The following is a 26,875-nucleotide window of genomic DNA, read 5'->3' on the forward strand; positions in this document are numbered from 1 at the left end:
GGCTCCGAGCGGAGCGTGTTGACCACAGCTTCCAGTCCTCGAGAGCAGGGAAGGATGTATAGCCATGCGCTGCAGCACGTGGCGTCATTCACTCTGCAGATGTCGACAAGTGCAGATGTTTTGCTCTTGGTGTTCGCTTGCCGTTGGATTGCAACATTCACTTGTGTTAACGTACCTCTGCAATGCCTGGGTGACATTATTATTGTCACCATTTGCAGTGCATTGTGCCTTTGTACAAGTCTTTGAAGGCAATAGACATTGACCTTGCTGGCCAATTCAATAAGCAGCAGCTTATTGGTGGTCCAAATGTCTTTTGTGGACTGTGATTGCCGTTCACATGTAATGTTACTGCTGTTTTTGGAGGCAGTACATGGTTGACCTTGGCTCTTGTATGGGGCAACCATGCAGACTACAGTGGCCTTGAAGCTTTCCCTAATCCAAATATTCTTTCATGGAAGACCTGGAGTGTAACAGAGACTTCACGAATTCTAGCTAATGTCCCATATGGTACTTTGGTTCCAGATAAGCCCTTTCTTTTGCCAACAAGAAGAAAGAAGAAGCTGAATGCTGACAAGTACCTCTATAGTTGGGCCAAAGCAGGCAATAACAGTTATAAAATAAGGATTGTAATTTATGATAAGAGAAATTTAATAATTGTTTACTGAAGCCAAACAATGAACACAAACACAGACATGTTTGGTATTGGCAGATGCAGCTTTGGAAGTGGCACATAGTCACACCAGTAGCTTTAATGTAGATTATAAGATGTAGTTCTGTGTTTAGGTAGTGAAAGTAATGGATTTTGGAAGCATATTGGGAGTGCATATACACTACATGATCAAAAGTATCCGTACACATGGTTGAAAATGACATACAAGTTAGTAGCGCCCTCCATTGGTAATGCTGGAATTCAATATGGTGTTGGCCCACCCTTACCCTTGATGACAGCTTCCACTCTCACAGGTAGACATTCAGTCAGGTGCTGGAAGGTTTTTTGGGCAATGGCAGCCCATTCTTCACGGGGTGCTGGTCTGAGGAGAGGTATTGATGTCGGTCAGTGAGGCCTGGCATGAAGTCGGCATTCCAAAACATCCCTAAGGTGTTCTGTAGGATTCAGGTCAGGACAATGTGCAGGCCAGTCCATTACAGGGATGTTATTGTCGTGTAACCACTCTGCCACAGGCTGTGCGTTATGAACAGGTGCTCGATCGTGTTGAAAGATGCAATCACCATCCCCAAATTGCTCTTCAATAGTGGGAAGGAAGAAGGTGCTTGAAACATTGTAGGCCTGTGCTGTGATACCATGCAAAACAACAAGGGGTGCAAGCCCCCTCCACAACCACACCATAACACCACCACTCCAAATTTTACTTTTGGCGTTACACACGTTGGCAGATGATGTTCACTAGGCATTTGTCATACCCACATCCTGCCATCAGATCGCCTCATTGTGCAGCATGATTTGTCACTCCACACAATGTTTTTCCATTGTTCAGTCCTCCAATTTTTACGCTCCTTGCACCAAGTGAGGCGTCATTTGGCATTTACTGTCGTGATGTGTGGCTTACGAGCAGCCACTCGACCATGAAATCCTAGTTTTCTCACCTCCCACCTAACTGTCATTGTACTTGCAGTGGATGCTGAGTCAGTTTGGAATTCCTGTGTGATGGTCTGGATAGATGTCTGCCTATTACCCATTACTACCCTCTTCAACTGTCGGCGGTCTCTGTCAGTCAACAGACAAGGTCGGCCTGTATTCTTTTATGCTGTACTTGTCCCTTCACATTTCCACTTCACTATCACATCGTAAACAGTGGACTTAGGGATGTTTAGGAGTGGGAATATCTCGCGTACAGACGTGCGACACAAATGACTCCCTATCACCTGACCATGTTTGAAGTCCGTGAGTTCTGTGGAGCACCCCATTCCGCTGAAGTTTCTGATATGGAGTACCTGGCAGTAGGTGGCAGCACAATGCACCTAATATGAAAAACGTATGTTTTTGGGGATGTTCAGATACTTTTGATCACATAGTGTACATGGGGATTGGGAACTCAGAGTGAGGGACAATATGTCAACCATGGGTTCCCTTAATGGGCTTCAGAAATGTTTATTAGAAGTTGCGGAGACAGATGGTCAGCCTGGAATGCCACGGTGTGGAACTTTGAAGAAAGCACAAATTTTGTACTTGCAGAATTTTCATGCTGCGGCACTAGCTTTGGAGATTTGCAGTGAACAAATTGTATTCTGAATATTACTGGTCATTTGTCTTCGACTTAACAGTACAGAAATATTTGGAATTATTTGGTATAAAACTGTAGCTTAAATTTGAAATGTAACCTCATTGTCGCACAATCTTATTCTGAACTAGATACTCATGTGCCCATTCTTTGCAGTAAACCACTAAAATTTATTGTCAAATTTTGTTAACTAAATGGAGCAACAGACAAATTCTCCTGTGTCACGTAGAGTTATTGATTACAGACTTCCTATATTTTAATAATCACTGGTGTCAGAAGCAGAAACTTTGCACCTGAGTGGAACAGTGTGTGACCACGTGTGGTCGCTCCCCTACACTACCAAGAGCCAGAGATCTTAGGAACCACACATCATGCCAGTAGCCTTAGTGGTGAAATTGCAACATTTATGCCTACTGGGTCACATACTGTATTTTGAAGACTAAGAGTATTTCAATGCAGAGTACCTTTATTGTTTGTCAAGCCAGTGTGAAGTCAAAGAAAAGAGCACATGTAAAATTCAGGCTGCTTTTAATAACTTTCCTATTAATAATAAAGCCTACTCCCTTGGTGAGTCGTCTCTGTATTCCTAAATAATTTGTTATTCTCAACCGGAACTTTCCATGCATTATTAAAAATAGTTAGCCAGTTGACATACTCCACATCATAAATAGTGTGGACATAAATCATGACAATTGCAAATTGCCAACATCCTCATGCGAAGATGACAAGTGACTTCTGTATACAGCAACAACACCTATTGAAACTGCTGAGAACTTCTAGAACTTCTCTTACATCTTCTTATAGTTTTTGTGGAGTAATGAGTATTCCATGAGGTATCAGGCTTAAAATCGGACAACATTGACATCTTGCCGCAATATTTCACACTGAAACTCACTAAAATTCACATGAAGATGGTTAAATGGTTGTCAGTGATAATATTGTGGCAAGATATCAACGTCATCTGGCTACAAGCCTGAAACTTCATTTTATGTCTGAATCACAGTGTGCAATGGAACTAAATACGAGGGTGGTTTGAAAAGTCTTCGGAATCACCATGAGAGGTCAGCGCTAGTGCAACTAGTTGTTCACGTGATATTCATTGGACTGTTGCCTGTAAATACGTGCCATGTCAGTGCTCTAAGAAGAGAGCTGTGGTGCTCGTGGCTCTGTCATTGTTCCTGCGTAGTGATTTGTGAATATGGAAAACAATCGAGATTCGGGCAGTGATTAAGTACTTTGTAAAGAAAGATATGAAAGCAAAGGACATTCATGCCAATTTCCAGAATACACTGGGGGACTCTGCTCCTTCATATTCAACTGTCGCCAAGTGGACAAATGAATTTAAATTTGGTCGGGAGAGCTTAGATGATGATGATCTGCACAGTGGTCGGCCAAGATGTGTCATTACTACAGAAATCATTCCAAAAGTGCACAAAATGGTCATGAAAGGGGATGTAATTGCTCATGCTTGCCAGATGTCATCTGAGAGGGTATATCACATTTTAACTGAAGAATTAGAAATGAAAAAATTATCTGCAAGATGGGTGCCGCAACAAGACAATGCACACCCACACACGTGTCCATCGCCATGGCAAAATTACACGAACTAAGGTATGAATTGTTACCACTCCCGCCTTTTTCACCTGATATGGCTCCATCAGACTTCCATCTCTTCCCAAAACTGAAAATTTTTCTTGGTGGACGAGGACTCACTTCAAACGAGGAATTGATAGCTGGAGTTGACAACTATTTTGCACGCCTGGAGGAAACTCATTTTTGAGATGGGATCAAGGCACTGGATCATCGTTGGACCAAGTGCATTAATCTACAAGGGGGATACATTGAAGAATAAAAAAAGTTTCAGTGATGTAAGTACTTTTTTTCTGTTCCATTCTGAGAACTTTTCAAACCACCCTTGTACATGTTATGAAAGGGCTGGACTTATTACCATCTGATCCTTTTAGACTGTGGCTGTGTGTTTAAAGTTATTACCATCATGAATTCATCTTAATGCAATATTTTTCCCACAGGAATAAAGATGAACTATTGTCCAAGAAAGAAACTGTAAAAGAATCACTAAATGCTGCAGCAGTTCAGACAGAAAAAGTGCGGCAGGAAATAAAGTCAGCAAACAAAATGCGAGACAGAGGCGAGAAACGGCTTGCTAATGAAGAAAGAAAGGTGGTATTAGACTTTGCTGTAGAAAACAATCCTAACATTTCTAAATAGAAACATGCCTGCACACTTTCTATTGGGGTGTTTACATTGGTGGGCTGTGTACTTGTTTGTTTCTGTATTAGTACTTTTTCTTTCTCATTGCAAAGTTTCTTCATTATTGTAGTTTGTTATAATGGATTGTTATAAGGACTGTAGATATGAAAATTAATTATAATTTTGACAATTTATGGGGGACAAATTTCACATTACAGTTGTTGTCATCATCATCTTTTGTCAAAGTAATTGTAACTGTAAGAAATAAAATAGGTTTTGGTCACAGAGAAATTGAAATATGAGAAGATGAATAAAATTCTGACATGTGATATATGCCTATGCTGAGAGACCAAATAATTAGTTTACTTATATAAGGGTAAAAAACACAATTGCTTGTCTGTGACTCACAAAACTTGCACAGCCTACTACATGGTTTTGAGATATTTAATTGTGTAGTCAGTTCATTGAGAGGACTACTGCTTAACCTCAAGTTTTATGTACACACATTAATAGTCAGCAGCTTTACTATCTTCATGGTCTCAAATATTCCATGTTTAGCTTTATAGATATAGTGGTATATAAGGCAGATTTTTTAAATTATTAATTGGGTATATTTTGTGATGAAATTTGGTATGAACAAGTGATTTCAACATGAAAAGCAACAGTAATGTCCATAAATCTATATTGTGATTTAAAATGATCTACACTTTTCTCCCCTGACATTATGTATTGGAAAAGATAACATAAATTTTAATTATCTGCTCAGTGTCAACAAATGACAGAAACACTTTTAAAATCAAATGAAAATAGAAAATTTGCTATTAATTAAAACTTTATGCCAAACCAGGATTCAAACTCAGACACTTACATTTCACAAATCGAGGGGGCCAAAATCTGAACAACGTGCTCCATTGTAGGTGGCATCCCTAAAACAACATCAAGTGAGCCTCTGTTGAGTTTGTAATGTAGGGAGAGATGTGAGGGTGAATCAGTCTGTAGATCAGTGTGATGTGTTGAAATGACTGAATTTGAAGAACGATGTTTGCAGGTGTTTAGGTTTGAGTCTTGGTTTGGCAAATGACTTTCATCCACAAATGTTCGTGCTTACATTCATAGATGCATGCTGGCAAGCACAATTAATTTAAAGAAAGACAAGATTTATGGATGTTAGTGTTAAGGTTCATTGTCTGTAGTTCTTTTTTGAATGATGACTAGAATGTAATGTTGCATAATCTTTAATCACTTATTTCATAACATAAAGATTATCTCTAATGTTATCTGTCTAACAGAAAACTAACACATTAGCTTACTCACAGTTAGAGACAATGAGCTACAAAAGTAACTGACAGAATTGAATTTCTGTTTTCAAGGGTAATTTCTGACCTATAATCACACAATTAACAACAAATTCCTAACATGTAGCCCTCATACTTGTATCTTCATACTGATTCTTCCCAAGGGACATTGATTGTGACTTAACTTAGGTTCTCAAACTGCAACTGATTGCTTCTTATGCTAACACGCTGACATACCAGAAGGTAGGATCTTCTCAAAGAATGCCTGGACGTCTACTACTGTGTCATTGTGTGGAATATAAATTACATGTAACAGTAGTTTAAACTGTATCACATATTGCAGAGATGACAGAAATGTAAAACATTTAAAACCAATAAATTCTCAGCATTAAGACCAATTTTTTTCTTTCATTAGAAACTACAGATAAAATAGAAGATAACGTTACAGGCTAGGATTAATGTGCAAGGAACCCAACAGTGATTAGATATAACTGTGGACTGCAAAAGACAAAGTGAGTGACCTTCAGACAAGCATTTGGGGCCATGTGGATTGTCTCAGTTTCTCTGAACACAAGAGAGAGTAAAATTTATTCAATAAATTCTGAAGATGCTGCAATTCTCCGAGATGTAACCTATAGTAGCTTTTCACTTTCCTTTGTCCTTTCCTTCACATACATATGTTATGGGTGTTCTGTTGCTGCTTTCCCGCTTCTTTCTCCTGCTTGTCTCAGTGTGCATGTTCCACTCCTTTCATCTGTTTTACCAGCCCTACCCCCCTCTTTCCTCATACTTTTGTGTTTGTCTCTTCTGTCATCATCTCCTCATGCTTCACCTCTCCCAAAACTGTATTCCTTCACCTACTTAAGCCTTAAGTCACTTCTAGCCCCTACCTCTCATCAAATGGGCGACGTGAAATATCCAGATGCAAGACCTACCCCATACTCCATCTGTCCACTCACATTACAGGGATAATCTACCCCATCAGTGGCAGGGCCACCCACAAAAGCAGTCTAGTTATGTATCAACTCTGCTGGCTTTTGCCAAACAGTGACAAAGAGAAAATTTGACCACCCATTGGCAGAATATTACTATGACCACAGCATGCTCAACAGTAATGGCTTGGCTGCTTCACAGCCTGTCAAATCTGGATTGACTCCTGGAGGTGGTGCTAATCTCTGGAAGCACAAGGATGTGTTTGAAAGTGGTGTGGTTTGGAAATCCCAGATGCTTCTACCCAATAATCATAAATCTAAAATTAACAAAATTCTAATTCTTTACCATCTACAAATGGAATAGTAATGAGAAATAATGATTCTGATATGGCAGACTTGTGGAAGAATGAGGAAAGGAGACCAATAGCACAAGCGATGAATCATTGACAGGCACACAAAAAAATTGAAAAATTTATTAGCTTTCAGATAAATCCTTTAATCAGCAATGAGCTAGGCACTTGCAAATAGCACCCCCCCCCTCCCCGCCCTCCACACACACACACACACACACACACACACACACACACACACGTGCGCGCGTGCACATACACTGCTCAATGTAGCTGTATAGGTGATGGTAAATCATTTGTCTTCTACAGCTTTAAATTTATTTTCACCAGAGATAAATGAGAATCTCTTATCTTTGTTGTGAAGACTTCATTTCTGGGTTTTGATTTCTTTTTTACAACATCTCATCATCATTCGTGTGCTTTTTTCTTCATGGGCACACTTTATTTTAGGTGTTGATTTGGCAGCAGAAGAAATGTACATTTTCATTCCACACACACACACACACACACACACACACACACCACCTGTACGGCTACATTGTGTAGATGAACACATATAGTGGCACAATTTATTTGTGTGTGTGTGTGCGTGTGTGAGAGAGAGAGAGAGAGAGAGAGAGAGAGACTACGCAAGTCATTGAAATGTCATGGATAAATAGGAATATAAACTCTGCAGGACACTTGAAAATATAATTTTGTTTTATTTTATTTTGTCATTAGTTAACATGTAAAAATGAAATTTTTATGTGAGTGGTTTGTCTAAATTATTTAGTTTTTTCACACTTGCAAAACTGAATAAGTTAAGGCAGGATCTATATTAAAGAGGTTCATGAATACACAGCTAATGTTTTGTAGTAACTAATTACTGCTTTCGTTTTTTCTTCAGGCAACTAAGTAAACACATGAAAAAATTGTCTCGAGTAGCAGTTGCAATAATCAGTATAGAATTTCATCTACGATATATGTGGACTGTTGTAACTAACAGATTACAATCAGATGAAATATTTGTTTTTGAGATAAGGATGATTATGGACTTTGGATGTTCATTCCCGCAAGAGACAAATTGTCCATTGGTTATGTTTGTATAGAGCCTATATTGTCACCTCCCAAAGCTCTTACTTCTGTCTGGACATTTTTACTTTCATAGTGAGACCCTCTCGGCAGGGTTAGTAATATTATCTCTTCATTCATCTTTTTTAACACTTAACATAAAGTGTATATTTCACAAGAATGGATATGGGTACGTACAGGTGATGGTAAATCACTTGTCTTCTATGACTTTAAACTTATTTTCATCTGAGTTAAATAAGAAGCCCTTATCTATGCTGTGAAGACTTCATTTCTGGGTTTTGTCTTCCTTTTATGATATTTCATCATCTTTGGTGGAGTTTTTTCTGCATGGGCATACTTTATTAATTGCTGATTGGGCAGTAGAAGAAATGTACGTATGTCATTTGATACACAATAGTTTGTCCTGCTCTCCGGCTGTATTAAGAAAACACATGTGCAGACATGTGAGTGAAACCTAATAATTAATAGGACTGACAACTATCATACATTTCAATATTGAGTGAACAATTTAATTTTCAAATAAAGCTACCTGATGGCTTACTACATTATATTGAACATAATCTATTACAAATGTTTATCACATCATATATTGCTCTCTTCAACCAGGATCTGTTAGGTGTTGCTGTTCAGGAAGTTGCAGTTTTGAGTGTTGAGTGATTTCACCTATAGTGACTGGTATACATTCAGAGTATTGGCTACTCATCATTAAATGCAATTGTTACTATTGTGATTGCTGACAAGGGTGAGTTTTTGTTTGGTAAGAACCAATGTTCATATATACATTTATTTTAAATTCTAAATTCTGTCACCCCATGTTGGGTGATGTTAGCCATGATGGGGATGGTGTTGGTATTTAATTGACTATTGGAATAATGTTTTTCACTTGACATACAGTCAGCAAATAATGTAAGGAAAGGAAGCGAACAGGAAGTATTGTTTACAGCTGCATAATATTGAACCTGTGTGTCTTCTTTTTGATAGAACAAGTGGTAAGCAATCAATTGCAGTGCAGGGGTGAAGGATTAAAATAAAATTTTATCCCTGAACTGTAGCGCTGTAAAAATCATCACTGATTTCAAGTGTACAGCAATGTATGGTAAATGCAATATGTGTCTCAGTCTTTTATAGTCATTTTCACTCTCAATTGCTGGTACTTAATTGCCTGAGATTAATTTTGTGCCAACTTTGTTACCATTTGCCTGGAGTGTATTATTTCTAACTTTCTTTGGAGTCTACCTTTTTATTTGTGTCATTCTTCCCATTTAGCTTTGTACCTCTTCATTTCTTCTCGTGTGTACAGTAACGCGTAAAGGAAAGAGAGGAAAAAAATCATTTTAAAAAATATGTGGTGCACTCTTGCATCCTTTCTACTGATAAATTCTCATGCCCATACACCAATTACACCCCTGGCATAATTTCAGAATAACTAGATCCTTGTCTGATGGAAATTTTGTATTTAGCAACCATTATATCATTGACAAATTTATACTTACGTGGCCTGTCCATATTCACAGACAGTGGAAAAAAATCTGTGATAACATGTAAGGTCCATTGTGCTATGCACTTGAATTTCCAGCAAAAAATCAAATGGCTTCAGATTCAGCTCCTCAATCTCCATGTGTACTTTTATTCAGTTCCACAATTTTTTATTTGTTTTATTGCGTGACTGTGACCAGTCTTATCCAAGGTAGCTTGAGAATTCTCAGTGAGAAATTATCCGCTGTCTGCATTAAGAGTGCTGTGCAGGTTTACTCTGACGGTGGCTGCCACATTTTTTGACTTCCAGATGTGCCTGCTTTTCTGTCTGGTGTGTCTCCCTGAGCAAGGGTGCCCCAATTTGAAGGCACCATAGATCTACATTTCACCCCATACATGATATTTGCTTGTCATACATGTTGTGATTTCACACAAAAATAAGAACAGACACAAAGTTCTACAATGTCAACACAGTTCTGATAGTCCATATAAGTTCAGAGTACAAGGCCATGCCAAGTCCAAGATACAAACACAATTCATCCTTGGAGCAGAGTTCAAGTTACTACGAGCAAATACAACAGTGAAATAAGAGAGAGCCCATTTCACTTGTGAATTATATGAAGTTAGTTTGTTGCTCAGTGACTTGAGGTGGTGCTGCACGTTGGTGGCACACACAGGCCCTGAGGCAGTGCATCCTCTGATGTGTGATCATGTCGCGAGCTGGCAGCTGGCCACCTGGCGTTGGCATTGACATGGGTGAATTAAATTGTGATGGCTCGCATCTATACCTCACAAAATGTTGTAGCCACAGCGGTGGTACAAAATGAATTGTAATACAGTTGGTTATCACAGCAAAAGTAGAATTTCTTAGCCGAGCTGCTAAGAAATTATAGGGCATTTCTCTGCATGTTAGAGCCAGTAAAAAGCTACAGAAATTCCATTAATCGTATGAGATTGTCAAATGGCACTTAAGAAGTCACAGGAGGGTTAAATTGTTTAAACTAAATAAAGTATGACAGTACTAAGATTTTTGTATAGATGTGAAAGGACACATACTGAATGACAGATCAAAAGCATAGAAACTGCAGAGATGTGCTTTCTGAGAGTAGCAGCTGACTACATATTATTTTATGGGAATGCAAATGAAGATATTAGAAAATAATGAAATATTTTCATCTTAATTAAGAAATAGTGAATAAAAGGGAAAAACTTAAAGAGCATGTAATGAGAATGCAAAAAAGCGGACCACCAAAGTTACTGCCAAGCTATAAGACAAAACCAGGACGAAGTAAGCTTGGTCAGCCAAAGAAAAGATAAACAGAGAAAAGTAGTCGAGGAGAGGACAAACCAGAGATAGGTTATGCTGTATGGTTTTTGTTATACGGTTGTTAGGTTGTGATATGAGGTAAATTACTGTGCCTAAGGTTTTGTCTCCTAATGCTAAAGACACTCTCGGAGGCTATAAAGATTCAGTTGCTATTTGCAAACTTAAACAAGTTCCACAAGGTGAACTGTTTATATGTAACTACACACTGGTTGGATTGTGACATTATCTGACTGCTGCTTAAGGTAACAGAATTATCAGTGTTCACTTCATTTATGATTAAAGCCTACAACTTGTCTAATTTCAGTCCTTCTTCTTTTCCGTTAAAGTTGCTTATGCATGTTTAAATTTCTGCGGCCTCTCTGAACGTCATAGTGCAGTAATAATTCGACCAGGATGAAATTTGAAATGAATTTATTCATTCCGTAGTACCTTCACCTGGTCAGACATAGATACTGCCAATTTATCCTTATTTCCCAGATGACAGTAGCTCTTGAGTTCCTTAAGCCGCCTGTTAATGCAGTTTTTAGTAATTTCTATGTATACTGTACCACATGTGCAAGCATTTTTGTGTATTCCTGCTGTAGCAATCAGCAGACACAGGTCCTCTGCAGTGTAGAGATATTCGTGCATCTTTAAACATTCTGTCAATAATGTTTCTCCTTAGCACTCTCCTGATGCCATCAGTGACAGTTTTTGTGAATGGGAGGAAAACGTTTAGCTGCTTCTTTTCTTGTTTTCCCCACCAGAAATTCCAGATATTTTAGGATGTAGTGCCCTATTTATTTATTTCTCCTAGTAGCTATTTCTTTTGAAATTAATTCATAAATGATGATGGAGCTTTTCTTTCAAGTACTGTGGCTCCCAGATTCTTTTAGCCTGATCCACCAGTGTTTTAATTGCAGTGCACCAGTGATGTAAATAACCACCATGAATACGTACATTATACAGGGTGTCAAATTTAAACTTGCCTAATTTCCAGATACAATTAAGAAAAAAAGTATGGCACATAGATACAATTTGTGGCATCATGGAAAGTAACTCAAAACATTTTGTACAAAAAATTATTATACTGCTGCATTATTTCCTTTTGTAACATTTAAAAATGTCTTGACGATACTCTGTCTCAACCCATGCGCACACAAGAATGCCTGTGGTGGTGGAGAGTATTTCATCCACAGTTCTTCTGTGGAGATTGCCAAGGCACATACAGATGAGACGTGCACAATGTCTTTCACATAATCCAGCTGGGAGAAATCCATAGGGGATTGTGACTGGAGTCATGGTGGACACTTGGGTGCTCCATCATACCCTCTCCATCGCTTTGGAAATGTTTGGTCCAGAAGTCAAAAATGTGTAAACTCCAATACTGTGGTGCACCATCCTGCTGGGTGATTGCATTTGGCTGAAGGGCAAGAGGCTGAGGGACATCAAATTGCTCAGGCGTGCCCCAATAAATGTTTCACATTACTGTTTGCTCCATAAGCAAAATTGTCTTAACTACACTGTCTTTCATCAGCACACAACACACATTCACATTACTGTCTTTGACACATTATTGAAAACTGTGAGTGTTTTCCAAATCCCAAGTGCAAATGTTGTGCCAATCATACTGCCCACATTTGCGGAAGTTTTCTTTGGTGGAAAAAATTATGTTTAATAAATAGTTGGGGTTTTACCAGATCCATTGCAGCTTCTTAATTGCAAATTTGTGGCGTAACTGAAAGCCATTCCACTTTAATGCCTGAACAATGTGAACTTTTTATGTGTGGAAGCAAAGTTGTTTATGCAGCACCTTGTAAACTGTTAAACGAGGGATGTTTAGCTTTCATGATGCTCATTGAACTGAATTTGAGGGCTTCTTTGGAAGGTGTCTCTGATCTCCTGTATCATTTCATCGGAGGTGTTTTTCCTGCCAGAACCTGACTGTCTATGTACATTCCCCATGGATAAGAACTTTACATACTAAGCATTAATCATTTTAGGTCTGGTAGCTCCCTTTGGAATTCACCTTGGAATTTCTTTAGACAGCAATGTTGTTGATAATGATGATCACCTCTTTGTGTACAGAGGACCAATCTGAGAAATCGTAAAGTTGAGTGAGTTTGCTGTTTTACTTTTGTTGTTGAGGGGACCAAAGTAAATGTCATTTCATCTGCAACAACAAAAACCAGTCTTTGCCATATCCGGCTGTGCAAGCATACACATTATTGTGCAGTCCTTTAGTGGAACAATGCCTACTTCCTTTAATGATCGTGGCCACGTAAAACAGTTTAGAGGCCTTATCAGTTACACTTAATTTCATTGTGACTGGAGAACCCACTGAAAACCAACTTGTGACAACCCAAACTGTTGCAGAAACCCTATGATGACTCATTGTTGGATGAAAACAGTGTAGATTATGTACTTTGACTGGTGTACTCTATGCAGGAACATGCCTTGTGATATGGATCAGTGCAAAACTCTATGCAGAAACATGCCTTGTGGTATGGATCAGTGCAATATTATATTTTTCCGTTGGACAGTCGTTGAAACTTTGCACTTTTAGGCCAATGAAGCCTTTGCTTTAAATTCATCTGGGTTTACAAGAGATTTTATACTATTAACTGTCCTCAGTTAATTCACTGTTTTCATTCACACCTTTATCTAGAGGCACATTAATCTAAGAAGTCACTTTCATGTCAGTTGTCTTTATTAAATGTAACAGTATTCTTCAATTCTGTGTGGTGTTTTAGCAGATGAATTTCTCCCGCGAACTTTGTCTACAGTCATGGTACTAAATAAAGCAACTGTGGATTTCGTTATCATAAAAGCACAAACTAAACTGGTACTAAACAAATTATCCTCATTTAATGTCTGAATAGTCCAGCTTGACAGTAAATTGGTACAACTGTCAAAGATGTATTGGTGCCACAACACACAACAAGACAGTTTTAAATCATTAATAATCACTCAGAAGAAGCTTTAGAAATGAGATATTTATACCAGGGTGTTCACATTATTTTGTTCCTTACCTTAGTTTACAAATTCCTTTGGCCATGTAGTGCTGAAGTACATCATCCTTACCTGCAGTCATATAGTGAAACTTACTTTACTTTTGTTGACTAACATTTCTCTTGTTTGTATTATTTTTGTTTCCCTTTTTTTTTGCATTATGTTTTCTGTGAAGCCACAGGAAGTAGCAGTCTCCATCTTTATACATCTGTAAGGTTTTATGTGCTTTCAAACAGTGATTTTTCTATGATGTCTCATACTTTTATTGCCCTTGACTAGCTGTCTTCACTGACTTAACAGTTTTAAAGAACAGCAAGCACTCATCTGGAGCACCAGTTTTTGCACTTTTGATTAATATTTTTAGTGTCTTATTAGATAATTTTGTGTAGTGTAAGTGCACAATGTCTTCAATTTCAGAAGTCTTCACTTATTTTTTGTGTGAAGTAATTTCCACTGTAAAGATGTTAGTCGTGAGTTCCATGCTTCAATTAGGTAATACATCTTAATGATGTGAAGCAATTCAGTTTGCAATTTAATTTATGTTTTTATATGACTACAAGTTGACCATTAGAGATGTGTTCATATTACAGAAAAAATGTATAATAACAAAAGTAAGTATTTAATTAATACTTTCACACTAAATAAACTAGAAGTTCTGATGTAAAAATAATTTTGAGGAGTTGCACAGAAGGATCTTTACAGTATACTTTCAATTTCAGCTTTGCTACCTGCCAGGCATTTAATATTGTTCTGTAAGTGATCAATGACTTTGGTAGCACTATTGTTCACCTCTTTTTGGACTAAAGTCAGTTTTAATGAAATTGGTTATGTGACTTGCAAGCACTTTCACTTTTAGCTTCTATTGTTTCTTTTTTGTGTTTAGATATAAACATTCATTAAATAATTTTGTTGCCATTTTTATGTTCTATATTATATCTTCAATATGTTAAGCTTGGTCTTCAGTAGTTATCTAAATCTGTGTTTGGATTTGAAATTTTTGTCATCATCCAATGCGAATGATAGTGGCAATGGAATTACCACTTACATGTTACACGCTGTCACCAGTCTAACAATTTAGCTGTAGATCACGGTGGAGCTACGTTTAACTATCAGGACCATGTGTGACTTCTTTTGAATATGAATTAATTGTGAACATACATATCTGAGAGTGTTGCAAGCTGAAGAACAACTTTCCATACTTTACTAGCCCATTATGAGGTTTTATTTAATGTAGAGAGGGATGTGAAAGTAGTTCATTTTGTTCACTTTGAACCATTTGCAGTCAAGCTCCTTTGAAATGATGTCATATGCCTCCACTACGTTTTTTTCTTTCACCATACTGATTTTATTTTATTGTCTGATTGTGAACTTCAAACATGAAGCTTATGCATTTAGTTATTTCTTAAAAGTTACTTTGTGTATTATGATAGTTCTTGTGCTGCAAAAGTATATCTCATTAGTTATTTTCTCCACTTAATTTATAAATTTCTGTGTTGTGATATGAGTCAAATCCAACTTCCCTTTAACTGTTTTGTAACATTCAGTTTAATAATTTTGTCAGGAAAATTATTTTTGTAAGTAGATATGACCTAATAAAAAAAGCAATTTATTGATTTTAATATTGGAATTTGGCACAGTTTTTGTCAGTACATTTGTTGCGTCTTTTAAAAGCCTGGATTTAATAATTATGGGTGTAACAAATCTGTATTAATGTAGTGAGCTTTGTGTCATGGCCTGACAGTCCCCTGACAACACAAAAAAATGTGTGCACAGTTTCACTTTGCCAATAAGTTATTGAGATACCACTACCATAAGCTGCTTGATAAGCAAAATTATGGCTAAGTCAAAGTCATAAGGGGCCTTTTTTATTTTATTTTTTAGTCATTTAAAAATTACTTTAAAATCATAACAGATTAGTAACCTCTTCTTTTTATTCGCAGGCAGCACAGTAAATGGATCTTTCTTTTTTCATGAGTAGCTCTCAATCCATCTCTACATACTTAGTTAGAAACAACATGAGAAAAGTACTGGCTGGTTGAAACCATGAATCACTGTGCAAGGGATGTTTGGAAGGCTCAATTGAGTCCTAATCCATTACATAGTTTTTCTTTGTCAGTTGCAAGGAGATGTTAGCCTCAAAATTCAGTTTCTTGAGGGTATGTATCACAACATGTGTCTTTTTCTTTTAGTTTTGAGTTTGTTTCTTATCCATACAAATTCATTGTTGTTTTGAAGTCTTCTTTTGCCTGATATTCATTGGAAAATGCCCCCATGCCAGCTGAAAACACACCCTCTGTAGTGTACTTCTTGTCTTCTGCTACAGTTTCAAATCCAGGGACACCATAGTACTAGGCTCTGATCTGAGCAAGTTTGAATCTAGTGACACCATGTTTATCCTTGCTCAAAAAGAAAGTAACAGCCCATTGATGCTAGAGCTCGAACACTACATTCTCAATAACAACAGTGACAGGCAGTTAGTTCTATATACTAATTATGGCTTCAGAAATCACATTTTCTTGTGCAAGGGCTGTAGCTTTTTAATTCCATTTAACCCAGAATTTAAAACAAGTATAAACATCTGAAAGCGTTTATGGATGAATACTCTGTGTACATGGGTTGTGTGTTTTTCAACATAATCGCCGAGATGCTGATTAAGATGTTTGTTGTAATACTGTAGCACTTTACTCTCTTCTCTGGTTGAATGTCTATAGCATGTCTGTCAAGCCATAGTGTCACAGTGCCCTGAACTTCATCTGAAGTGAAGCATCATCTTCCCAACAGCTTCTTCATCACCAGAACAGTCTGGACTGTCAGGAGGGTAACCCATCATCTTTAATACTCTTGCTTGGTAAAGACAACCAGTTAGAACGTGTTCCACACAGTGATTTGTGCTTTGTTTAATGGGAGCTGTGGTCTACATGTCATCCATGTAACTCCACCTGCCCAATGGTACTGAGCTTTATAGTGTTGGTCTTTATGGTGGGGTTGCATTAGTTTTACTGCAAAACAAGTGATCTGGTTCTTGACTACTCCCAACTGTGTTTCTTTTACAGTCAGTACTGACATCCGTGTATGAATGTTCAGGCATCACTGCTGAGCAGCTCTTCACTTTCACTTAGCTATCTGCTGTCCTTTCCCCTCTAGCAGCATGTCATCATTTCCTTGTAAAGGAACCACTCAAAAAGATTCAACAGCACTACTGAAATCCAAATACTCGTCTGCTTCACACCTCTGAAACCTTGTCACTTTCCTTCACATCACTTTCCCCATTATCATGTTCCTCCAAACTTTGTCAAAGATTAAGTCTGTGGTGATCCCTTGCTGGTGTTTCTAAACCATATTACCTTAAGTTTCTGAAATCTCATATTCTGCAATGCCGAAATAGTAATCTATCATCAGAGAAGATGCTAATCCAAGAAGTTGGACATAGATAGATGTTGGGCTTAAGTGTGACCATATATACAAGTGTATGTGGTTGTTCTCAGTATTTTCTCCCTCTCTTTTAGGTCACTCTTTCATTATGTTTATGGTAACTGTCCACAGTGAAATTTAGTAAATAGAAAAATTCAACAACACGACCAGTGAAAAATATTTGCAAGTAAGACAGTGCCTTTGTTTAGTGTTAAGTGTCATATAAAATTTACTTTATCAAGACTTCATCATGCAAATGATGCACCTCAGAAGTCACTATCCATGAATGAGCAGCCTAAGTAATAAAGTTTTTACTGACTTTTAATGACAATTATCCTGTGCCCAATAATGATCAGTTTTAATTGACACCAATTTGTTAAACATGGGGACTTATGCCTGAAAACTGAAATGCTGTAAACAATGCTAGTTTGGAGTGAAGGAAATAAGGAAAGTTGAGAAAACAGTCAATAGATGTGAAGGGATAAAATTTTGCAATTGTATTTGATAACAAACAATTTCATTGTGAATGAAGATCTTTTACACTCCTGATTAAACTTCACTTTAAAATACTGTACTTTTGATGACTTTGAACGCAACTTGTACTAGTGATTCTGATGTGTATGGTGTTACCATAGCAGAGCTGCAATTTTGGATGTTTGTTTGCTTATGTTAATTACTTTGGCTCGGAAACTTAAGTTTTCCTTGCAACATAAATTGGCATTTATTTGTAGTATCAACGCAGTTGAAGCTCATTGTGGTAAGTCTGGATAGCATCACATACGAACACCTTCATATACATTTGCCACAGATTTATAAGGAAAAATCACTTAAACACTGTTAATTGGAGGTTGTCACTGTCTGACTGGTTGCATAACCTTATTCGCAGGAACATTGTCTTCACAATATTACACTGATTAAATACTGCTAGCATTTTATTTGCCCGCATGGCATGAGTGTGATGTCCATCTTAGCCTAGTTTCTGCCTTGTCCCTCTCTGCTGCTAAGTTGGCCCTGGCTTTCTTGCTTACCGTGAGAAAGCCTTTCATTTATCTGACTGTGATTTTTTATTTTTAATTCCTGTGACATTATTTGCATGCATACAGTTACTCTCAGAACCCTCTTTTTTTTACACACATTAAAGTTTCCTGTTTCTTTTTCATATTATTCTCTTTTTTTCCACCAAATATATCTACCATTCAGAAGCTGTTCTTTCTTCCAGATTTTGGTATCTCTTCGCATGCCCATTCTTTTTTTGTTTCCTTTTGAGGCAGTGTTGTGGCATCTGCAATTTTCCATTTCTGGGTGAAGGAACAGAGAATTGGACTTTACTGCTGTCCAGCTACAACCATCCAGAAATGTTACAATCTCCTACTTAAATCACTGAATAAATTATTGAGTTCATGAAGTGCCTCACAATCAGGAATTGTTGTGCAGCAAGACAACACCTGACAGGAGCACTCCTCTGTCTTTGTTTAAATGCCTTTACATAGATTCACAATATGTAACCACATGGATTGTTGTTTGTGACTTAATGAAGTCAACAAGCCAAATATCATTCTTATCTCGAAAGACTTGGGTATGTTTGCATAGATGTTTGCTTTGATATTCATTCATTGTTGTGATTGCCAATTTGTATCTGTATTGTTGAAATAAATCAGTGTTTTTCATTGTTCAAGAAGTACTTGCATCCTCCTTTTAATGTGGCAAAAATGTTAACACCAATTCCATTTCCCTATCCTTGTGATTGTTAGCAAACAATCTTTGTACTCACCCTGTGTGCCATAGAGAGGTGACTTGGAAATTTGTAGGAAAACATCCCTGAACTCAGAAATCAACAGTGACCTTGAACAACCTGGTACACATTCTGGACAGGATCCTAACTCACCCCTGTCTTCCATTACCTACTACGTTCAACATGCTCATCTGTGCAGTCTTCTCTGTATTCCTGCACCACATTGTTGTTCATATAGCTGTGACTACTACTGAACTCGTCCTTAGATGAATTTCTGATGCATTATGTTCTTCCACATGCAAATTTTGAATAAGATTACATAACTCTCACTTGGAAGGAGAATCTATAGTTTGCACCATGTTTACATGCTCCCTGGAAATCTTCAGCTGTGGTGGGGATATGGGAGACAGTGACAGAAATGGGGTAACTAGAATGAGATTTTCACTCTGCAGCGCAGTGTGCACTGATATGAAACTTCCTGGCAGATTAAAACTGTGTGTCGGACCGAGACTCGAACTCAGGACCTTTGCCTTTCGTGGGCAAGTGCTCTACCATCTGAGCTACCCAAACATGACTCACGCCCCATCCTCACAGCTCTACTTCCGCCAGTACCTCGTCTCCTACTTTGAAGTTTGGTAAGTAGGAGACGGTACTGGCAGAAGTAGAGCTGTGAGGATGGGACGTGAGTCATGCTTGGGTAGCTCAGATGGTAGAGCACTTGCCCGCGAAAGGCAAAGGTCCCGAGTTCGAGTCTCAGTCCGGCACACAGTTTTAATCTGCCAGGAAGTTTCAATTGGGTAACTGTTGCACTTCACAAATTTATGCTTCTCTTATATGACCAAGCAACACATGAGAGGTTGAAGGGAAAAAAGTAATAGTTATAACTAGGCCTGACTTTAAAATTTGCTGATCTAAAGCAATAATTTAAAAAGTTTTATGTTGTTAGGCTACCTTAGTCCATGTAATGTGGCTCGAGGCTGCAGCACTGAACATCTGGAAACAGATTTAAACTCTGCTTGCTCCTTCTCTCTCTGTCACACCTAGATATCAGATTTGTTTCAATTCCTTTATAAACATTGTAGATGCCAGGTCAGTTCCCAAATGCTTTTACACTATATACTTGCCACGTTAATTATTCACTCTCAGTTTTCTCTCTCTCTCTCTCTCTCTCTCTCTCTCTCTCTCTCTCTCTCTCTCTCTCTCTCTGCCTGTACATTATTTATCAAAGTTAAACAATCAGCTCTGTACTGCAATGTACAACCACAAGGGATAATTGCTTCACTTATTTGTAGTGAAAGTGACATCCAGGGAAAGAGATGAACAACTTACTGTAGCAACTACAGTAGCAGCAGCTATTATGACAGATAATTTGAGGCTGTAGGCCATTCTTAATTCTCATAAGAAAATACATTGATTTATGTTGCCATTCTTCTCATGTGTAAATAGTGAATTCAGTGGTCATTTCTATTTTTATATGTTTGAGTCCGTTAGATGCCTCATGATTGCAATGTTGTTATCAGTCTGTGATCTATAACTTTACCCACCATCTTTATCATGCATCTACACTGTGGCAGCTGTGCCACTGAACTGCATGAAACGGACTAGAACTGCTCACAGCTAGCTGTGTCAGGTTTCTGTCGGTGGGCACACTTACCAATAGGCAAAATTCTGGTAACTTATGTAGCATGCATGGGCATGGGTCAGCAAAAAGCAACTGTGGTGTGAGCTGAGCCACCGTTCAGTGCAGATGCATTTTTCCAGAGTTTATTTCTGCAAGCCACGGACCGTGTTGGTCGAGCATTAACGTGAGCTCCCCACCACTGCATACAGACATTAATTTAGCATTCTACATTCTTTTTTGTTTTATAACATCCATTAAGTACACAGCGCCCCATGATTGCAAAGAAATCAGTGCTCTTGTCACTGAAGAGTGTATTCCCTCCAGATCAACATTTGAGTGAAACTGTCATTCAAACACTATTTACTGCAACTGCCAGTTAACAGACATTGCTATTAGAATTTATTTTGTGAGCCATTCATTTAATCATTTATGCCAAATAAATACATGTATGGCTATGTATACTTTACGAATTCCCGTCCTCTTTGCATGACTGACATGTATCAGCAATACGAATATGTTCCCCTTCAACACAATTACTTTACATATTAGCTTACACTCTTACACCTAACTTTCTGTCATTTTTAAAGTGATATTTTGGCAGAAATGATGGTATGCAGGAATAATTTTATTGCATTGTGATATTTGTAAATCACTAAAAGTTGTAAATAATTTTTTTATGATGTGTGATTACAGAACAGCTAGCAATAAAATGAAAAGCCACATAACACATACTGATTTTACCTGAATGCGGCTGATAAGATGGGAGTATACTAGGAAAACGAAATGTCTTCTGTAAACCAACTGACATATCTGTAAAATCTACTTACAGTTCTCTTCCACAGCTTATTATGTTGTAAGAAAGACATTTTTATATAAAAAAGGTACCTTTCATGTGATGTACATGTAATGTACAACACTCAATAGTTCATATGCACAGGCTGTTCTAAGTTGGAATTAAATCTCTCGAAAAAAAAAAAAAAAAAAAAAAAAAAAAAAAAAAAAAAAAAAAAAAAAAAAAAGTGATGAGAATATAATCAACTACAGCTTCATCTTTGTATTGTAGGCTGCAACAGTAAAAGTTTTTCATGTCACACAGTCTTACTGACCGTTGCTCTACAATGTGTTTTAGCTTTTAAACTCACATTTTAATAGGTATCAAGCACTAAGGCAAATTAGGCAATTGGGTAGTATAAATTGCACCTATTTTCAGTGTAAAGAGAATGCTTGGACATCACAATATTGAAAAAATTAGGTCCACTTGACGTAACACTAACATCATTCTTCATCATGATGATTTCAGAAAATACAGTCATGTGTAAGAAGGATGAGAGGAGGGAAGGAAATAAAAGAAGTAAAGCTGAATGGTAAGGGTTGGAATACAAGAAACTGAGAAATGTCTCATGTCCTTGAAGATCTGTTGGAGAAGAGTAATGAATGAAATATCAGTTATGAAAATATCATTCATTTGTGCACTGACAGTATTTATTAATGTGAAGAAAGAATAATTGGCAAACAGACCAAGAAAACGTGACAGCTATAGAGCTTGTAAAAGCATAAATAGAGACTGGTGGCCACAAGTCTGAGAGGAGAAGATAAAAATCACTGAGGTGTTCTCAGTAGTGATGATCCATGATTGCTTGCAGCCAGCTGTGATTCACTATCAAGCCCAATATTTTATGTGGACACTTGATAGACGCTGAATTTCCACATCACACAGTTAATCAGCATGCTGAAAGTATATCATGTATCTGGTAAGATCATAATAGCAAGACTTACAACATTGCCAGTAGAAAGTGAACCTGTGATGTGTAGTGGGTTGGTGTGTACTACAGTCATCAGTATATTCTGCCAACTTGCAGATCTGAGCAAGCTGCAAAAAAGTTAATGTAATTCTGCATACATAATGACTTAGCAATTGCCAACACTTGGTTTAACAAAGAGAAGAGCCATAAATTAAAGAGACAACTGCAATAACTTATATTTCTTACTCTTTTTTTTTACAAAACTATTGGATATGTTCATGATACCACCTTAACTGATTAACAGTGCTCATTGGCTGCTCAGTGAAATAGTTTAGTAAAGCAGTGTGAGAGAAACTGAGACATACAAGGATAAAATTTTGTGGACATGGAGTTTTGAAGAACGAGGTAATGCAAACAGTTCTGAGACACTGATGAGATCAGTGGAGACATACTGATATCAGATGGAAATCGTTACTGTATAAGCCAATCTACACAATGTTGCAAGAGAAGGCAACTGGAAATGTTGACATTATTTCAGTATATAGGTTTTACCCTGGTGTGCCAAGGATCAAGCTATACAAGAGAACTACTGAAGGAAAGCTGCAGCTGTTGAGACAAGAAGAACAATGTGGATTTAGAAAAGAAATCTTGACAACAGGCACAATATGCAGTCTGTGATCTGTAGGAAAAACATTATCAGTGTTGTGATAAGCAACATGATGCCTAGCTGTATTTGAGTTGTACATGATGCATTTGTAATATGAGGTATTCTGGAGGAAAAAGTGCTACACCCAAATTTATCAAATAGTATCTTCCATATAAAAAATGATAATGCACAAGCAACATCCTAGCCTAATGTATTGTGTTTACAGTTACTAACATTATTTAATATGAAAAAACAGTGCATTTATGAGAACAATCCGATGACATATATTGTAAGAAATTCAGTTGGGAGCATTAATACAAAAGTGACACAGAGAGTAAAGAATATATAAGTGTGATGAATAATGAAGAACCGATCCTACAACTTGTATTGTGTTTACAGTTATTAACGTTATTTAGTATGAAAAAATCTTCTGTGCATTTATGAGAACAACTGGATGACATGTATTGAAAGAAATTCAATTGGAAGCCTTAATGCAACAGTGAGAGAGTGAAGAATATTTGAGCTTGATGAATAATGAAGAACCCATTCTACAGATGTTGCTATGATATTCCACTTTCCATTCAGTTGTCTCATTGTATGAGAAAGCTTATCTAGAAAATGTCTGACAGAACCAGTAACCCCACAAAACACATGGTTTAAAGTGTAATATATTTTTTGTAATTGATGACTTAGAAACAAAATCAGCAAGCACAAAACAATAATTTTGAATTAAATAGACAATATCTACAATATGGAAAAATCAATGGTGACAGAAAACTTAACCATTCAAACATGAAAATTAAACACAAGGTCAGTGAAGTAAGACATAACTAACAAAGTGGGACAGAAAAATGTTTTTAAGTGCTGAAGCAAGAGCATGTAGTAGGCATAAGTATATCGAGAATCTGTAAAATTGAGTGCACACGTTGAGTCCTGTGATAGACAGTGAAGATGTTTTATCTAGAGGAAACAGGTTATCCAGTGTTGCACCTGGAGTTTATTATCAGTGAATGATATGAGTTGAAGCAAGTGAGCTGCTTTCTGAGCTGCTAAAACCAATAAAAATATTATGAACCAGCTGGTTATTTTATGTATGAATAATGTATATAACAGTACATAAAAAATTGAAGATTTGCTATATGAAAATCATTTTTGTTTAAAAAGAAATGTGAAGCTACCATAAAAATTATTCTGATTTTGTGTTTAGTAATGGACAAAAAAATAAAGAGAAACATACTCCAATAGCATTTGTGGACCTAGGATGTTCCTCATGATTTTCAATGTCTTAGTCCATGCTACAGTGTTGAGACAAATGAAATATAGAAAGAAATGAATGACCTCCAGAAACCAAGTGAGACTAATAAAAACTGAAACTCAATGTCATGTTGAAAGGAGCTACAGCATATAACCAATGTGTCTTATCTTGAACGTGAAGAAGCAATGAATAAACTGAATGAATATTTCAGAAGGAGAATTACTATACAAGTGGAACAGATTCAAATACTTAGGTTTCCAGGCAGCATGTCCATTGCGGGTTGAAGTAAGGAACAAAAATGTTGAATGAAATCAAAGGACTACTTCGTAACATTGGAAATAAGGGTAAGCAGAAAAGTAGTATAGATGATAATAGATGATGATAATTCAAAATTTAGCATAGTAGCAGAAGTAGTGAAATCTTTCTACCGCCTAGAGGACAAACACACAATATGACCACACCAAATGATATCTCAAAAAGAAATTGACAGCAGCAAAGAGACCTTTTTTGAACAGATCATTTACTGATTTCAACTGTTGACGTATAGTTGACAGAGTTTGTAAAATTAGCATCTGAAGCAAACATTCTGTGCGCAAGGGAATGGAGAATTATAAATTGGAAGTAAATGAAGTAGCACCTACAAAAGTATATAAAAATTAAATATACAGCTAAAATAAGGAATTATAAACTACTGGAAATAACAGGGTCTGTAAAGCCCTTACCAGATAACGAGGCTGGGCATGTGGTCGCTGTACAAAGGGATCCTTGGACAAAAACTTCTCACTGGAAGGAGTGGTACTGATTAGTTATTGTATGCATAGGGAAAGCTATATTTGCAAAAAAGATTATCGAGCATATTGAGTGTTTGTGCATGTACACCTGATAAGCACAAGAGAGGAAGAGATGGACATGGCACCAAATTAATCAACTGATGACTAGAATAGATGAGTATTGAAACCTGTGGTGATAAGTGAGTAATGAAATTCTGTTGGCAACTGATACCCATTCAGAGGAGAAACATTTTATGTTAAGCTGTCCACACATTTTTTTCTGAATATATTTCAAATCATTCTTCATTAAACTGCTACCAGTCACCTTGACTGAAGGACGAGTGCTTCAAATTTTGTCACTATCAGTAACATGAAGAATTCGAACTGTATATGATGATGCATGGTTGGGAGCACTACACTGCATTACCGATGACGTCATCCAGCTGGTAGATGCACTCATTACCCAGGACCGCCAAGTGACAGTGAAAGCCATAGCCTCTGTGGTCGGATTGAGCATCGGAAGTGTTCACACCATCATGAAGGAACAGCTGCACATGAGCAAAGTGAGTGCCCAATGGGTGCCCCACAGCCTTCAACCACACCAGGAAGCATGTCGAATGGCCCACTGTCTTGCTTATCTGCAGCACTATGATCGGGAAGGTAATGCATTCCTGGCACGAGTGGTGGCTGGAGATTGAGTCATGGTGTCATCACTTCGAACCAGAATCAAAATAACAAAGTCTCCAGTGGAAGCATCCAGGGTCACCACCACCAAAAAAAAAAAAGCCAAGGCCATCCACAATAGTGCAGGAAAAGTTATGCTGACATTCTTCTTTGACCAAGATGGCCCCCTTCTGAATCACTTCCTGCTGCACAGGACATCAATGAATGCCCAGTGTTACTCACAATCCTTGACCACCCTTCGCCAAGCAATCAAATCAAAACAACCATGCAATCTCACCCATGGGGTCATTCTGCTCCACAACAATGCAAACCTCATACAGCCAACACAGTCGTGGCACTCCTGCAGAAATTCAAATGGGACATTCTCGGCCACACTCCATACAGTCCGTACCTCTCTCCTTGTGATTATGCCATTTGTGGTCCCCTTAAAAAGGCTCTGAGGGGCGAACAGTTCACCTCGGACGACAACGTGCAGCTGTACGTGCGAAACTGGTTAACATCACAGCCCGGAAATTTTGTGAGACAACCATTCATCGCCTTGTGTCACAGTGGGACAAGTGTCTCAACAGCCAGGGTCAATACTTCTAACATACAGGTACTGGTTTCTGTAATTATGCCTCCGGCTCGTTTCTTTTTGAACGCCCCTTATATCTTGCTGAAATGTAAGTCCAGGATGGATTGCCACAAAGGGCAACAAAATCTATCGTGGAATATCATCGATCCACCACTGTGCTATAAGGGTGCCACAGATGAAAAAGAATGCTATTCCAGACCATTGCTACTGGTTGTTGGGCAGTATGGTGGGGAACAGACACATCTTTGCTGTTCATTGGAGCTCAGTTCGAAGTGGGACTCATCACTAAAGACAATTCTACTCCAATCAATGAGATTTCAGGCTGAAGACATGTCTGGTCCAGTCAGAGCTGCCGGAGGCGGTGGTCGTGTGTGTGTGTGACATGTACTTCCTTGTGTGAATGCAAGTGTTTTCTTTTCTTAAGAAAGCTTTTGCCAAAAGCTTAATGTGTGACAGTCTTTTTGTTGTGCCTGTCTGCAACTCAACATGTCATCGTTACAGTGAACAGCAATCTGTCCTTTTCCTAATATTGTTGGTGATATGTGAA

The 26,875-nt window shown here is 37.7% G+C and overlaps 1 protein-coding gene across 1 annotated transcript in view; it reads left to right on the forward strand.

Annotated features, from left to right (window-relative positions):
- LOC126162835 (structural maintenance of chromosomes protein 4-like) overlaps positions 1 to 26,875 on the forward strand; it is a 320,394-nt gene that overhangs the window by 158,253 nt on the left and 135,266 nt on the right. The window contains exon 7 of the mRNA XM_049919596.1: positions 4,271 to 4,421. Within this exon, the coding sequence (XP_049775553.1) occupies positions 4,271 to 4,421 (151 nt within the window). The remainder of the gene's footprint in view (positions 1 to 4,270; positions 4,422 to 26,875) is intronic.

This window comes from Schistocerca cancellata, chromosome 2 (assembly GCF_023864275.1).
Source record: "Schistocerca cancellata isolate TAMUIC-IGC-003103 chromosome 2, iqSchCanc2.1, whole genome shotgun sequence".
In the NCBI taxonomy this organism is placed as follows: Eukaryota; Metazoa; Arthropoda; class Insecta; order Orthoptera; family Acrididae; genus Schistocerca; species Schistocerca cancellata.